The sequence below is a fragment of the Styela clava genome, chromosome 2 (assembly GCF_964204865.1).
Source record: "Styela clava chromosome 2, kaStyClav1.hap1.2, whole genome shotgun sequence".
In the NCBI taxonomy this organism is placed as follows: Eukaryota; Metazoa; Chordata; class Ascidiacea; order Stolidobranchia; family Styelidae; genus Styela; species Styela clava.
The window spans coordinates 26,926,063-26,943,213 of NC_135251.1; the positions used below are offsets into that span (position 1 = coordinate 26,926,063).

Here is a 17,151-nt window from a genome sequence, read left to right on the forward strand (position 1 = left end):
TCTATTTATTGCCCACAATATATAATCATCTTTATGGAATCAACCTGCACGCGAATGAATCGCGTTACAATTGTCATATACTCGAAGAATAAGCTAGGAGCTATTTCGGCTTAATTGTTTCATGTATATAAATCACAACATTGTAGTACCAATGAGCATCACAACGATGAAATATTGTTTATACTTTAGTTGATTCAAATAGTAGTTTTTTCACTTCCTGCATATTGGATATTTTGCGATTGCGCTATCCAGTAATTGCAAGTTTTTACTAGTTTATAAAATAAATGAGTAAATATATAATTACCCACGTATAGAACGTTGAAATAATAAATTTAATGCTGTAATGTGTAAGCGTAAACCTTCCAATGAAGTAACTTTGAACAATGAACCTCTAAATTGAATATATAACAACAGAGAAACGATGAAATTTATGGACACAAACGCCAATGAATCAGACTGATACATTTGTTTTTATGTACTTTCATAGGTACTCTGGCCTTCAAAGACGCAGGGGGGGGGGGGACGATATTTATAAAATGAATGAAAATGAGATTTTATCCTAAATAAAGAAATAAATTGAAAATGTGAAAGCATATATATAACACGTCAATATAAAGAAAAAGTACGGCTTATCTAACTGAGCCATCCCCTCAAAGAAATATAAAAAATGCATAAAAAATGACAAATATAAAATTGTAGCGAAGGGCTGGCAAACTCGGCGATGGGTTCTGAACAAAGAAATGTAACTGAAATATAATTACCGCTTGCCTTTTCCTATCAACCTGGGAGAAATTCTGAAACAATGATAGTTTCGATAGGAAAAATTTGATCAAATTATTAGATTAAATTGGAAATGATCAAACTGATAAATCTCCGCAGAAAGGTGTTGCAATAACTGCAAATTAAAATTGAGATAACTAGGACAAGCGGTATACACTAATAAATATATGGCATATATGTGGTCCCAAGCTCATCGCCGTAAGTTTGTGGAGGCATGTGGTGGAGAAAGAATGAAATACAAACAAACCAATTTGGGCCGCTGGATCAGTGGACTTTATTTTATTTATTTTTATATATATATTCATTATTATATAAAACACAGTTGATCGATACCTCTACAATAACTACAACATTATTAATCACTAATCATAGAAAGTACATAACCGCAATTCATCATATAAAATAATCAATTAATGTGCATACATCATAAAATTTTCCATTTTTATCATATTACTTTATTTTACCATTTTTATATGCAATGAACCGTTCAATTTCCCTTACTTCATACAGGATGGAAGTGCTTAACCAATACTGTTTTCAAGCAATGCTTGAAGGAAAATTGAGCTCAAATTCATATGTTCTAAACTAAAGCATTTACATTTAACATTCATTCGAAATGTATTTAAAAACTGGTATTTCTGTAAAATGTGCTTTTTGATTGGAAAATGTCAACTTTTGATCAACCTATATGGTACAAAAAAAGTATTTCTTATGCCAGAAAACAATTTTTTATCAAATCTTGGTATGAACATGGTATAAAAGCAGTAAGACACTTAGCAAATGTGGGTAGTTTGTTTACTTATAGAGAGTTGACTAAAAAATATGGCATGCAATATAGTGATGAAGAGTATGTAAATTATTATCGCATCACTGGAGTTTTACCTGATGATTGGTTATGCAATATTGGAAACTGTATTTATTCTAGTGTATTGAGTGACCCTGAAGAGAACATATATCATTTTATTTCTGAAACATTTGAATCAGGAAAAGGGAATAAAAGTAAATATGAAAAGTTGAACCTGATCAAATTTATATCCCCTGATGAATCGAGAAAAAATGGGCAAATCTGATTTTTTTAGAGAGTGATTTTAGTTGGAATAAATTGTATATGGATATCCTTTATTGTACTATTGAAACTAAATTGCAAGATGTTCCATGGTGCCATAGTACTAAACGATAGATGGCATAAATTTAAACTTGTTTCATCAGAGTTATGTAAATTCTGTCATTCTAACGTTGAAAATCCTAACCATTTTTTCTATGACTGTATAGTTGTGCTACAGTATTGGGAATCTCTGAACATGTGGATATATTCAAAAACTGGGATCAATTTTAACTTTTCAGTGGACTTCATTTAATGAGCGAAGGGCTCAAACGACTCAGGGAAACCACTAGTGGGAATCAACCGGCCGGGCCAATATAATTACGAAACACTCACGCGAACTCGCAAACACATCAATACAAGCCAAAGAGGAAGAATAAGATAAGACAAAGTAGAATGAAGTGTCAAGAAAGAGAGCGACGTCAGAAGTCCGCACCAGGCCCTCCCGATGCAATGGGAAACCCCGGGTGGAGTCCCTAACGCAGTTACGGGAGACCGCCGTAGCGGCACCCCCGGCCACACTCAACGCACGAATAGCTGTCTGGTTCCCCGCGGCATAACTGCCAAGGGAACCAACCACAAATGCGTGGAACTCCACCATCTTGCCAGTGACAAGACCAATGGAGCAACATAACTCTTCATACTTTGAGTGCTTCTGTCGGGCCGCATCATCTATGTCACCCTCATCGTTGTCAAATGGGCACACAACATCGAGAACTACGACCCGAGATGTACCGATTTCCTTAGAAATCAAGTCGGGCCACAGCATCTAGCTGTTCTCGCGATGCGCTCTCGACGAACTACGTTGACATCGCGTTTAGAAAACCTAGCTGGAGGTAGGTGAGCCAAGATCTTCTCCTGCACTGAATCATGCTTCACCTTGATAGTATTTATCATCGGGCGTCATTGATTCAGCACATGGAGAAGAGTCTCGTTTGCGTAACCACATTTACTACAAGTCGCCCATGGTTCCGCATATTCCGGTAACCACCTGCGAATGGACCGCAGCGGCAGAAGATTTAATCGAGCTTTCAAAACCTACGAAATCTCGAACTGTGCGAGAGAGGCAGAAGCGGACAGAAAATGGTTTAAGCAACTAAACCGGGAATGACAGGAAACTGTCTTTCCTTAGTCCCACAGTTCGTCCACCGACTCAACCAACGGGTGTTGGACACATGGTGCAACACCCGAGTTATTTTCTTGCCTCTCTCGATCGGGAAATTGTTAGTGGTTATCGTAAAACTCCCTTCCGAGGGGATACCCCAGCAAAGGCCGATACGGCGACTCATAGGGCGCAGTTGGCCCCAAAGATCACCAAACAGGCCGATGCGTCGCCCATCTGGCTCAGAGGAGTTTTCACAATTGAGAAAGACAATTTTCAGAGCCCGTGTCGTCTCCGGGACTCGGTAAAGCTTTGGCAAAATCTCGTCCAGCTTCACGTGCAACATTTGAGACGCCCAGACCCCCGGCTGCAGCCGTGGAGTGGAAAAACGGCTGACAGCTCCAGTCTGGTAACCACAAAATGGTTCTTATCAGACGGCGGATGCTAACATTTAGCCACTCGAGATCGCGCCCACGGAAATACCAAATTCGTAGTTAGAAGAAGAGTCTTGGTAGAACAAACCTCTTCAGCACCAACAGCTGTTGGAACCGAGCGATATCAGAAGATCCTCCAAATATAGATTAAAATTTAATTCAAAACATCACTCTGTCCGACGATCCGGTACCCCATGCTCTTGTCGACTTATCTCCAGAAGTCATCCCGGCTGAGAACAGCAACCTTGCCATTATTGAGATAGAAAATCTCACTGCCCCTGACCATCGTGCCTTCCGAAGGAACCAAGGTAGGAAAACGGCATTTGGTTGAATGGTTTGAATTGCATTCCGGACCATCGCGCAAACTCTTCACGTATTGAGAGTTGCACCTCCAGCTGTTGTTGCGACGACGCACACAGAGCAGAACCCTATGCGTAGCCCTGGCCGTTGATGGTCACATCCGGCGCACATCGCAATTGGTAACTGACGTCCGACAAACCTTTGACCCCCCGGGAGAACTTCCATCACCATGTAAAAACTGATTGCCAAGCGAGACCATTCTTGATGGACTCTCCTACAAGATGGAATAGGGGACATGTCGCCATCGATAGTTTGAATGGTGAACACATTATCCCTGTAAACGTCAACATCCATTTCCAACATAAGGTTGCAGGACTCCGAGAATGGCACCATGCCCTCCCGACCCAAAAGCAGTACGCTAATGTTTTCTGGCATCCGCAGTGATCGAATCAAGCATGAAAACATGCTCGAAGACGCGTTCGAAAGAAACGAAGCCCTTCTGTTCTGGAGAAATCACCTTTTTCCTAGCTGCCCAAGACTCAAGACGACGAGCAATCACGGCTGCATAGATTTTATACAGCGTGAGGCAGATCGCAATGGGTCTCCAGTTCCCGACGCCATTTATATTGTCCTTCAGGTCCTTAGGAATAAGGGTTATCCTAGAGCAGGGGTCGGCAAACTGCCGTCCGCGGGCCAAATGCGCCCTCGAACGACCCGACTTTTAATGCATAAAACAAAGTTGATATTAAATCTATTATTGTCTCAATTAGGATTTATAGGTTGTGAGTATAACTTAAGTCTATAATAATTTTTAATATTTAAATGTTTGGGAAACGGAGGGGAATTTGCGAAAAGGGTCGAACATTCCAAAGTGCTTGAAGGGAAAAATATTTTTCATTCTTACGCATTTCAAAACCAGTTTGCTTGATATGCCAAATCAGCATCGTTGTTATTAAGGGGTTTAATGTTAATTATCATTATGAAACGTGTCTTCGACAATACGAAATTTACGACGTACCGCGGGACAACAAAGTTGGCATTTGATTTTGACGGTGACCGTACATTTGAACCCACGTACATTTGAATCCATGCGTACATCCACGGGTTCAATCTATATGCGGGTTCTAAAACCCATGGGTTAGGGTTAGTATGGGTTTAACTATCCGTGAAAATCCGTGAAAAAAAAATTCCATAGGTGCAATAGCATACAGGTGCAATTGTCATGGGTTCAAATGTACGTGGGTTCAAATGTAATGGAACCGATTTTGACGCTTCGGCCATGACACAGAAACAACACCATCCTTCACATTGATAGTAAGTGAATAAGAACAATGTATTGCTTGATAATATATTGAAAAAGGCCACATACACGTCCAATTGTGGCAGGCTTTCACACAGTAATAGAAGTACAAGTGCCCCATGATTTTGAAGTTCAATGTTCGCAAGCGGGATGTTTATAGTTGGCCTGCGAGTACATAAAGTTTGCCGATTCCTGTCCTAGAGGAACGACCTGAACTTAAAATACGTCGAGAACTTCTGCAGATTTCGAAGAGCTTGAAGAGAATTTCACCTCGTTGATCAATTTTTCTCCAAAATCCATAGGTGAACCATATGGTTCCGGACCCCCTCTGGTCCCGGGGAAGTGCCGATTAAAATCGATAAGTAAAAACGGTGCAATAACGCCGTCTTCGCGTTCTGAATATTCAAGCTGGGATTACCGTGTTTGATATCTGCCGCAAACGCGTTTGCGGGCTCTTTGCGAGAAAACACAAATACTGTATAATCATGCGAGACAGATTTATCACGCGTACCGAACCGGCCGTGAGCTAACTATATTCAGTAAACTATGCTCGGTGCGGGTTCAGTTGATCGTCGTCATGTTTTGTATTTATGCTTCCAAGCATACTTCATGCGGCTTCTTGTTTTTGGCCTGTTTTATCGTGTATGTTGGTACTCAGTGCTCCTGATATGAATGCAAAAAGAACTGACGAAGAAATAGCGAAGGAGATGATGATAATGAAAGCGAGCAAAAATGAATATATCAAGGGACATTTCATAATTATGCAGCTATAGGTACAAAATCAGTGTTTATAGGACTGTCAGTGTGTTGTTTGACAGTTTGGGACCTTGTCTGTTCGGAGTTTGTTCCATGTAGTCTACATGCTGACATATAACATAGCTAGCCTATACAGGAATTGAGGCTCGTGTATTGTAATGGTATGCAGTGAAAAGTGCGAAAACTCAATAACTTCAAACATAGAAATAGCCTATGTGTACCCAGATCGGCAAAAAAAAAGTCATGTCACATATTTTAATGAAGGGATTTTATTTTCAAAATATGGCATTCTGAAATGCATATCATTATAGTAATCATATAGCGGAGTTAATGACTTCATACCTAAATTTTTTACAGATAGGAAGTATACTTGTCTGTAGGTTCTGTTAAGTGTCATTAATGTCAAATTGCTGATTTCCACAAATGGTATTACAGTATACAACCAACTGTATACCCGCACATCATTGATTCACCAACAAAGTTTAAGCATTAAATTACAGCATTTGAAAGCGATAAAAAATGACTTGACTTGATTTGACCCAGCTAAATAGTGATGCTTCTGCAATGTAGTATAATTTAGAAGATAAGTGCTAAGTTTTGTATTTCATCGGAATGGCCAACACTGTATACTTATCTATTCAGAATAAGCTCTGAAAGAATATTTTAAATGTGGAATATATATATTCCAAACTGTAAACAAATTGGTGCTTGGTTGGTGCCAAATTTAGGGCTCAAAATCAACAATTTTCAAATTAAATCATTTGAAAATTTTCCTAATCAAAGAAACTACTATATCGAATATAATAAACCTCTAATATGTTTGAACATTCAATTTGTTTTGTAATCGAATTTAGTCGATTTTGGCACGCAAATCGAAAAAGGTTGCCTACCCCTCCCGCAGGGTGTAACAGATCGTATCAAAGAGGTCAGGTTCATAATATTTCAAGCTCTTAAGGACCATGTTACAACATTAACACCGTTTATTTGGAAAGCTATTGTTGCAATTGATCGAGCTGTTGACATTGATATAAGTCATACAAAATCTGGCCCCCTAGATAAAAGAGACCACTTTTTCTTTTATTGCTTGTTCGTCGATCTTTTCAGCAAACCCAGTGATAAGTGATATCAGTGCTGATGCGTGTTTTTCTTGGTCGTTTATATTTGAGCATTATTTCCGCCATATCGTTAACTATTCAAAGGCAATTTTTGTTTTCATCACAAGTTCGAAACAATGTTCTACTATCAATAAGACACTGGCAATGCGCCTGTGTTGTGTTTTTTATATGAGATATGATAATATATAATTGACAATTCTACAAATAGCCACAGATGAAGATTTTGAAAGCACTTGACAAAGATAATTGCCATATATATATGCTGATGCCATTGCTGAAGCTATATTTCCATCAATATCAGCACTATACCCTCCATATCTGCGTGAACACACTTCTAGAACCTCAAACATACCAATAACATACTAAGATGTAACAATAGGACACACGTTTGAGGGGTTTATCTCTCATTTACAGGGTGACCCCAGAAACAACTTATCAATACACTATGTACCAATACCTAAAGTTGTGGAATCGGTCGTCAAATTGTTCATATTTTCAATAAAACTATTTGGATTAGTTGCATTATTTTTTCATATAGCTTCAATTTTGTATTTTATGCAATGTAAAATCACATTAAATTATGACTTCGCACTTTTTGTCATTAAATTCCATTGAAACAATGCGCTATAACAATCAAGTGTTGTTTCTTGTTTGGACAATGGCTGGCAATATAGACTGCCGCTACACGATTACTAAGTACGTCACGATGGCAAGTTCTGAATTTGTTTTTGAAACAGGGTAATTTTATATTTTTTAAACTAAAAATAAAACAGTTTTAATTGATGAGTTCATCTACTTCTTTGCCTGCGTTACTTCTATTGGGTAATATGGAAACACGGTGGTTTTGTCGTTGTGTTTCCAGGCAATTCTTGTCCCCACTATGTCCCAAGCAGAAGAATTCTTTTCGTTTGCTGAATAGTAAAGATCGCCGTTTCCCTCTGGGGCAACTACATATTTATTTTTAGAATTGCATTTTAAATGCACACCTCTTCCAATCTGATGCACTGTGAAATCCCTAAAAATAATAATAAATGTGGAGTTTGAAAATAAAAATTATAAACGCTTCCGTTTTCATTATCAAACTTTCATAGGCAGAAAAACTCTAGTAATACATATTTGTGATTTTGAGTGTGAAAATGAACGGCATCTACACGAACAAGATTGATGCAGTGGAGCCTTACTTGAAAATGAGCAAACCCATTGGGTTATAGTTGATTGGGCATTGATAGGCGCGCGACAAGGTGGGTACATGGGAGGGATCTTTTTTAAGTTCGTACTGCAATTATCGTACTAATTGGTTTCTCGGGACGTGAAAGACTGTACTTCGCCGTTCAATCCCCGATGGGCGACCGACTGGACAGGAGTTTTTAGTTGAGTTTGTCTGCTTATGCCGTTTGGATATATTTTAAAATTTATCAAACAGGGTCACAGTGAATATGATGTTTTGCCGATTAGAATGACATTCAAATAAGAAATGAGTAGCTTTCGACATATAGGGCTGAGTTCATTGCATCAATTCTTCTCTTTTTACGTTAGGTCGCTTCAATATCATACAGATTTTTATTATTATTACAGAATTAGGCGTTTTACCTTGTCTAGATTACAGATAAAGTTTAGAGTTTTAGTTTAAAGAGCACTTTTTGTCTCGCAGTGAATAAATGATACCTACGCTGGGGCTGATCCGAACAATAGTTGACTGTTTGCATACAAATTTCCGACTGAAAATTCGTAATTCAGATCAGGACCAAAGCTGAGCTGCCATTCCTGGTGCGTACTAGTTTGTTGGACTTGGATTGGTGCGTTTATTCGTGCATCTTGGCACATCCATTTTTGTGAACTAGTAGCATTTTGAATTTCAACGTAATAGGAAGAAAGCATACTGTAAAAATATGTAAATTAATATTAGAGATTTTGGTACTCCTGAAGTATTCGCACCAAGATGTCGCATAACCTAAACCCTAACCTGGTACACAACCTGAGTTCAGGTTGTGCGCCATCTTGGTGCACATACTTCAGGAAGTCCGAGATTTTTATATTTACTGGGAATATAATGAAACTCTTTCTATTCAGCAACCATTTCCATGTTGCGTTATCAAGATACTTGATTATATCAACTTTCAAAAAGTAAAATGACTCACATTGTGATATCTTCGAACGAAGGCGTAATGAACCATTCCATATCATCAATAGGATTTTCAGATGTTGTCATTTCCAACATTCCTCCGCTATTACGTAGGTATCTATCACGTGCATTTTGAGCCCGCAGAAACATCCCGAAGTTTGGTTGAGGCAGCATATGAAAAAATCTACAAAAAATATACAGTTATAATTGGGCTTACCATATTTCTGAAGCAAAAGTACGGGACAGTGCAAATTGAACAAGCCAACCTTTGTTCGATGCCGAGTATCATAGTAATAGTTAAAACTTTCTCGCTGCCATTTTGGGTAGATTATGGGCAACAAAATGAGCTGTAAATCCTATTGAAAAATACCCTCCATTGGATTTTGCTACAAATATTAGGATTCGTTCTTCAACTCGTTAGAAAACTTTCACTCTGTTGGTATACCAATAATATTGAGAATATTTGTGAGCATATCGCTGGAGGGGATATTTTGAACCCCGACTGTTTGCATTAATACACAGGGCGCATTTTTTTTTTTGTATGTTTGTTTTTGGGCGCAGAATTTTTGATCAATTAACACAAATAACTTGAAGTTTTTATTCATTACTTATCGATCTCGATCGATAAAGTATTTTTTATCTCTACTTACAGATACCATTCCTATTATCTACAATCCAGTAATTCCCAACAAGAAGCTCATGTGTCCCGTGGATCGATCGGAATATTTTGGGGGTTCATGAGCTATAAAAACAAAACAGCGAAATTGATCCCATTTTTTATTGTGTTTTAGCTTTCATAAACACGACACAATAAACCAGATTACGAATTAACACAGAATCTAGCTCACGTGAACAAACATATATATAGTTATAACCTTTCAAAACTTATTCTATTTGGGTACTCCTGTAGTATGCGAAACAATGTGGCGGACACCGGAACGTAGTTTTTAATAGAAGGTCATACTCATTAGTTTAACGAATCATTAAACTAAGCCATGTTGACGGGCCAGTCAGTACATCTTGCGTGATGCAGAAAGGAAAAGTTTATAATTTCTTGTTTTATACTTAAAAACTGTCAATAAATTTAAAAATCAGTATTTGCTTTACCTTCCTTTCCCGTTGTCCTGCGTGATCTCATCTAACTCTTGTAAAGTAACGCCGTCGCTGTTGAAGTTATACGTAACGTACATCTTTTTTTCGTCTTCTGATAAAATGTAAAAACTCCACAAGGCTTCATTATCTAATTTCTCAAGCCCCCACCCTTCCGTTTTGTTGGGATTTAGCTGTACAGGTATATTGTCATGCAAGGATCTGTTTTGTGATATCCATTTTCTTCCGTTTCTGTCACCTATTTCAAGCTGGAAGTTCTGATCGTTTTCATTTGTTGTTCTCGCACAATATGATTGCATGATCACAATATTCTTTACATAGATGTGCTCACTAATTATGATTACTGATTAAATTTTGAGTATATTTGTGTATCATAAAAGGTCACAGAGAAATAAACACACTAAGCACAAATTTGAGCTGTTCTTAAATAGCCCTTTATGATGTATGCTGCTATGTACTGCATTAACCCACGTACTAGTGAGTTTATCATTCATTCAAAAGCTCAAACGATTTGAATATCCCAATCAAAGTTCATACTACGTACACAAAATTTGGTTCACGGTTGTTTTCGCAGAAATCAAATAATAAATTCAATTTGGAAATATATATAATAAACTGAAACTGCAGAGGTTTTGAATGCTTCGCCTGAAGAAGATATATATCAAAAATTGATTTCGAAATTCTAAAGTCTGGGAATAATTCTAAAAACTCTTCATTTCTAATTGCGAAACATTTTGACTAAGTTTTACGTTTACACAGATAAGCTATGCTAAGGATGCAAGCAAATTTAATGTGAAAGAATATTTATTCTCAGTGAGGTAGCTTTCGTCCTTTTTGTATGTATCAAAGATTTATGTATGCAACACCAGAAAGATGTATAAGTCCCTGTATTAAAAACTGACGCTACATCGTGAGTTGAAACAAGATTGTTCCATAAATCAAAATAATCGGATGAATGGGGCGGGGCCTAGCTACTGTAATTTCTGGCTCTAAAACTTACTTTTATCTAGAAGAATTCACTCACGTACTCGGTTCCATTAGATTCAATTATCGGGGTTTTCTTCGTACATCACATTATAAGTTATATCTGTATATACAGAGAGGAGGTAGTTGAATCTTGATGAATGGGTGTTATTTCAGTAATCGAATACTATTGAAAACATTGCTTGTTATGAATACATGTGCGCTGACGCAAAGGCGAGAACATTCGTTGACGCCACTTTGGCAATTTAGGATGGTAACGCAAACCTTCGAAGGCTGGAAAAATACTATCTCAGGCCCTACGTCTCAATTAATTTGATAGAGCGCTTGCAAAATAGCCAATATCCAAAAAATGAAGTACCGTATATTCTCGTTTTACCGCCCGATCTTCAATAATGGTCCGTTTGAATAGCCGCATGTGTGAACAAAACATAAAAATAAATAAGGGCCGGAGCTTTGAATACCCGCCCCATGTAAAAGCTGATTTTCAGTGGTAGAGAACAATATGAAATAAGGAGCGCTTTTGTCACAACGCTGTTGAATTTTAAGCGCTGGTAGATAACACTCACGTCTTAGGCGTCCAATTACATACCAGATAGCATTGATTACGTGACACCGTGGTTCTCAAACTGGTAGTCGCGACTCCCAAATGCGTCTTTTCAATATTGATAGGGCGTCGCAAAACTTTTTTCCTTTTGCGGATTTGTACTTGCGGTGCGTAGAAAAAGTCAAAATTTTGTTATTCTGTTTAAATCATACTTGAGAACTGGAAATGACAATATTTTAGTTATTGTAACGATCGATCTTATCTATATATATATATTTTTTTTATATATTTTTGTGTATAATTTTACTTTAAAAATAACAATCGCCCGTGCTTGAATAAGATCCCGGTTAGTGAGTTTGGTTAAAAAAGTATGGGCCCGGGCAACAAAACGAGCAAATACGGTAATTGATATTCATCATGAGCATTACAGGTTACATTGATGAAATATTGTTTATACCTTGGTTATTTCGAATATCAATTTCTTCACTTCCTAAATATTGGATATTTCGCGCTAACCAGTTAATTGAATGTTTACAAGTTTTTACTTTGACTCATTATAATTCTCAAAGAAATATGAATAGCCTATGGACATGAAAGCCAAAACAAAATATGTTATTCACAATTTCCCCGAAACCATATCCTGAACCAAGCTCCAACGGGCTGGCCATATCCATGGGTTTAGTGTAGTTTACTACCACAAGTACTTCTAGTGAGCGTGTCGTAAATATTCTTTTGCATATGTCATTTCACACCTCAACCTAACTGGGCCATCTAAAAAATATGTCACTACACCTGATTGCTTGTCGTACTCGCACCAAAACATTTCCGGTAAGCGAGCAACGATTTCGAATCAAAGAGGAGACAGCCATCACGCTTGGTGGGATACAAGAACCGTGCTTCGATGAGTAAAAATAGCGAAATTCAGGGTCAAATATCAGATCTCATAGAATTCACAAGAAATTCATGAGTATTTAAATTTCTAGCGATGATAACAATTTTTAATAAAAAATTTAAAATCAATCGTAAAGTTGGAACGTGAATTCCAATCCACTCAACGTTATTGCAGTGGAGTCCTATTCGCACCCGCCTTGAAGAATTATGCGCAATCTCCCAGCTTCTAGTAACTGCACAACCAAAGTAAAGAGGCAACGAGATCCTTAGAAAACGAACTGTATTCATCAATCTCCACATATGGGTAAAATGTAGCTACGGCACAAAAACTTGAAAACAAACGATAAAACTAATTTATAACGACACGGATGCACTATGAACAAGCAATGAAAGAATGACAAAATAGCATTCACAATGACAAGCTATAATAACCAATACTAAAGAGGACCTAACTGAGCTAAATTAATATAACAGATTTCACGAAACCCGCACCCCTAATGTAAGCTATATCCAAGACAAATATCAATACTAAACGACACTTTCGCAATCCCACAATGCCGTATAGAACAAAGTATCAGGGAAGCGTTATCTCAAAACCCGAGGAAAAAGGTTCACTCCCTATATCTTCACTATGGCGCAATAATGAGTCACCGTCAACAGGTAATAAAGATAATGAAGATACAACATAATTCGTCTGGGATTGTTAATATAATAGAGAAATATAAATGGACAAAAGTGTGAGGCGTGCGAGGTCAAATCTACAATTCCGGCCCCAGATAATTTAGACTTATATTTATCTCAATAAAAGAGGTGATCGAAGTAGCCGAACACAAAACATATAAGTAAACCAAAAAAAAAATGATGAATACGAAATTGTGCATGGAAAAATGTGAACAGTGTGAAATGTGGGGCTGGGAATTTCAGGGAAAACACTTTAACCGTTAACCGGGTAAAATTAACCGGTTAACCGCCGCGTGACGTTTGACGTAATAATTTATAATTTCAGCTTGTTACGTCACAATGCTTATAAAGCAATTTCGCGTGTTCTTATCCCGGTATCGCTTATTAAAATTATTCACGAATCGAGATAGTTTCATGATTACTCTGCTGCAAGAGATAGGCAGCGTGGTTCATGTGGAAGTATTTTAGAAAACCTGATTCCGTTGTTAAACGTCATTTATGTCACAAATTATCAGTGTTCGATGTGCAAATTTTACTTCGAGATATATCATATAAAGAAAAACGTCATCAACTGCGCACTTGTTGTATGACATTGAATATCCGATTTTGCAATGAAATCGGAATAAATATTTCGAAATCGGAAAATATATTTCGAAATCGACCGAAAACTGATTCTGAATTCATCATTGTCAAATTTCCATAATCAGCAAACTTGGTACTTCCATTATGCACAGTCCTTACCCACACAGTTAATAATATTCATTAAATGCCACATAAGATAAATTTGAGATGACGTAATTGTAATGTCCATGGAATACTGATATATTATATGTCTTATATTTGGTCTATGACGTAATAATATGAGGACATCTAGTGATCTAGTTTAGGCCACATGACAGAACATTCTAGAACTACTCTCGGTGAGCGACGGACGTATGTTGTATTTCTATTTACTTTCATGCAATATATTCTGTGAACAATTGAAGCCTGTGTTACTTGGATTCAAGACCTTGAATATTACATCTGGCGACGAGGAATATTTTAAGTCTCCAACATACGTGGAATACAGAAGCTCGTCGGGGGGAAAAGTTTGCTTTAAGTGCTACCGTAACGTTACTTACAGACTTAGTGTCACCGCTAATTTCAAACGTGAAAAATGGCGTCTGCGTTACCGGACTATCCAATTTTTGATTGCGCTGATTTGTCAAGTGCCGGACCAAGATGGAAGAAATGGCACTTGCAATGAATATCAAAGATTCTGATGAAGATAAGCAACGGAAGAATTCTCTAATGTTGCACTACATGGGTGAGCAATGTTACGATATTTATGAAACCTTGAAGGAGGAAAATGATACTTTTGCTGATACAAGAAGAAAATTGACCGAATATTTTGTTCCCAAAGCCAATAGTGAGTACGAAATTTATTTGTTTCGCAACACAAAACAACATGAGGGTGAGTCACTTGATCAATTTTGTACACGACTTAAGAAAATGGCTGTAAATTGTGAGTTCGATCCTGAAAAGGTAGAAGGGGAAATCAAAAGTCAAATAATTCAGGGATGCAAATCGTCAGAATTAAGGAAAAAATGTTTAAGCAAAAAGATGGATTTAAAAACCCTACTCGACAATGGTAAAGCAATGGAACTGGCAAAATCTCATCTGTCTGTGATGGAAGGAAACACTGAAGAAACTGCACAAGAGAATGCGTATCGGATCAAATCAGTGAACCAAAACAAAACACGCAAGAAAAACAATTACTCAGTGAAAATTTGTTTTTATTGTGGCGGCTCGTTTCCACACAAAGGTCAGTGTCCTGCTAAAGGGCGAAAATGTTTTAATTGCAATGATTATGGTCATTTTGCAAAGTTTTGTAGGAAGCCAAAACAGAAGAAGTTTTCACGTTCTGTTAATAATTTGAAAGCAAGCTCAAACAACTCAAGTAAAGTTGAATCTCAAAGTTGTGCAAATTCTGAATACTCAATGAAGGTTGAACAGTCTCAGATTTGTAATAAGCTTCCAACAGTTGAAGTGGATTTTAATAGTGTTAAATGCTGTTTTATTGTTGACAGTGGTTCTAGTGTTAACATCCTAGACAACAAAGCGTATCAAGAAATACGGAGGAATACTTCCAAATGTTGCAGGTTGTGTCCTGCTGATACAAAGTTATTTGCTTATGGTAGTGAAAAACCACTGCAGTTAATTGGCAAATTTGCTGCAAATGTGAAGTCAAATGATGGCCAGCAACTGTCAGCTGATTTCTATATAACGAAACATGCCAAAGGTTGTTTAATGTCCAATGACACAGCAAAACAACTTGGAATACTGAAGATTATACATTCCGTTGAAAATGAACGAGAAAAGCGTACAAAGGAAATTCTGTCAGAGTATGATAGTATATTTCATGGTGTCGGAAAACTCAAAGGATACCAGTTAAAGCTGAACATCGATGAATCTGTGGATCCAGTACATCAAAAACACAGAAGAGTACCATTTGAAACCAGAGCTAAAGTGGAAAAAGCTATTAAAGAGCTATATGAAAATGATATCTGTGAAGATGTGGATAATACACCAACTCCGTGGGTATCTCCTATAGTTGTGGTACCTAAATCCAGTGATCCTGATAATATTCGATTGTGTACGGATATGAGAGCTGCGAATAAAGCTATCAAAAGGGTGAAACATCCAATGCCAACAATGGATGAGCTAATTCATGACCTGAATGGTTGCAAGGTATTTTCAAAACTTGATTTAAATCAAGGATACCATCAAATAGAGTTACACCCAGGCAGCAGATATATTACAACGTTCAGTACACACCTTGGGATCCATAGACATAAACGTCTCAATTTCGGGGTGAATGCAGCGACTGAAAAATTCCAGTTTATAATTGAACAAGTTCTTCAAGGACTAGAAGGCGTGAAGAATATTTCGGATGACATCTATATTTTTAGCAAAAATGATGATGGTCACGAGAAGCATATCAGAGCATGTTTACAACGAATCAAAGAAAAAGGTCTTACGCTTAATAAAAGAAAATGTGAGTTTTTCAAATCATCTATGGAGTTCTACGGTAATATTTTTGGTGAACGTGGAGTGTCTCCTGATCCAAAGAAAATTAAAGCACTCAAAGAAGCTTTCAGACCTACAGATAAATCACAAGTGAAGTATTTGTTAGGCATGGCACAATATCTCTCAAGATTCATTAAAGATTTAGCAATTCTTGTGAAGCCGCTGAGGGAATTGACAAAAAAAAATTCTGATTTCATCTGGAGTGATGAATGTGAAAGTGCCTGGCTGAAGTTGAAAGAAAATCTAACAAGTGACACGGTTATGTCATATTTTGATCCTGATCTAAAGACTGAATTAATTGTAGATGGATCGCCATTCGGAATAGGAGCAATTTTGACACAAAAAAGCTCAAAAAGTGGAAAAGTACAAGTTGTTGCTTATGCATCAAGAAGTCTTGATGATGTTGAAACTCGTTACTCTCAAATCGAACGTGAAGCACTGGCTGTTCGTTGGGGAGTTGAACACTTTCACTTGTACCTATATGGAATGAATTTCAATGTTATCACTGACCACAGACCATTGGTTAGTATATTTTCAAATGTTACTGCAAAGCCTTCTCCAAGAATAGAAAGATGGTGTTTACGACTACAGCAATATGATTTTGTTGTGATATACAGACCTGGAGCGAATAATCCAGCAGATTATTTGTCACGCCATCCATCGAAAGCAGAGAATAACTGTGATCTGAAAATTGCAGAAGAATTTCTGAACTATGTGTGTGAAAGTGCTTGTCCAAAAGCGATCACACTAAAAGAAATAGAAGAAGAGACTTTCAATACCCTATGATGCAAAATGTAAAAAAATGCATTGTTTCTGGAAAATGGCAAGATTATCGAAACTGTGAAGAAATGCGAAATTTTG

At 37.3% G+C, this 17,151-nt stretch overlaps 1 protein-coding gene across 1 annotated transcript; it reads right to left on the reverse strand.

Moving 5' to 3' along the window:
* Nucleotides 1-7,394: 7,394 nt before the first annotated feature.
* Nucleotides 7,395-11,506, reverse strand: LOC120336131 (uncharacterized). Its single transcript, XM_039403733.2, has 4 exons — nucleotides 10,119-11,506; nucleotides 9,028-9,195; nucleotides 8,559-8,768; nucleotides 7,395-7,904 (listed from the first exon to the last, which is right to left on the reverse strand). The coding sequence occupies exons 1-4, from the start codon at nucleotides 10,418-10,420 to the stop codon at nucleotides 7,682-7,684; spliced, it is 903 nt and encodes a 300-aa protein (XP_039259667.2). The 5' UTR covers nucleotides 10,421-11,506; the 3' UTR covers nucleotides 7,395-7,681.
* Between the last annotated feature and the right edge of the window lie 5,645 nt (nucleotides 11,507-17,151).

Excerpts from the sequence above, each read along its gene's own strand:
- LOC120336131 (XM_039403733.2), bottom strand. The coding sequence starts at position 10,420 with ATGCAATCATATTGTGCGAGAACAACAAATGAAAACGATCAGAACTTC. Across the intron at positions 9,196-10,118 it reads CAGGACAACGGGAAAGGAAG|ATTTTTTCATATGCTGCCTC; the intron begins GTAAAGCAAATA and ends TATTTTTTGTAG. Across the intron at positions 7,905-8,558 it reads TTGTTCGGATCAGCCCCAGC|GGATTTCACAGTGCATCAGA; the intron begins GTAGGTATCATT and ends TATTATTTTTAG.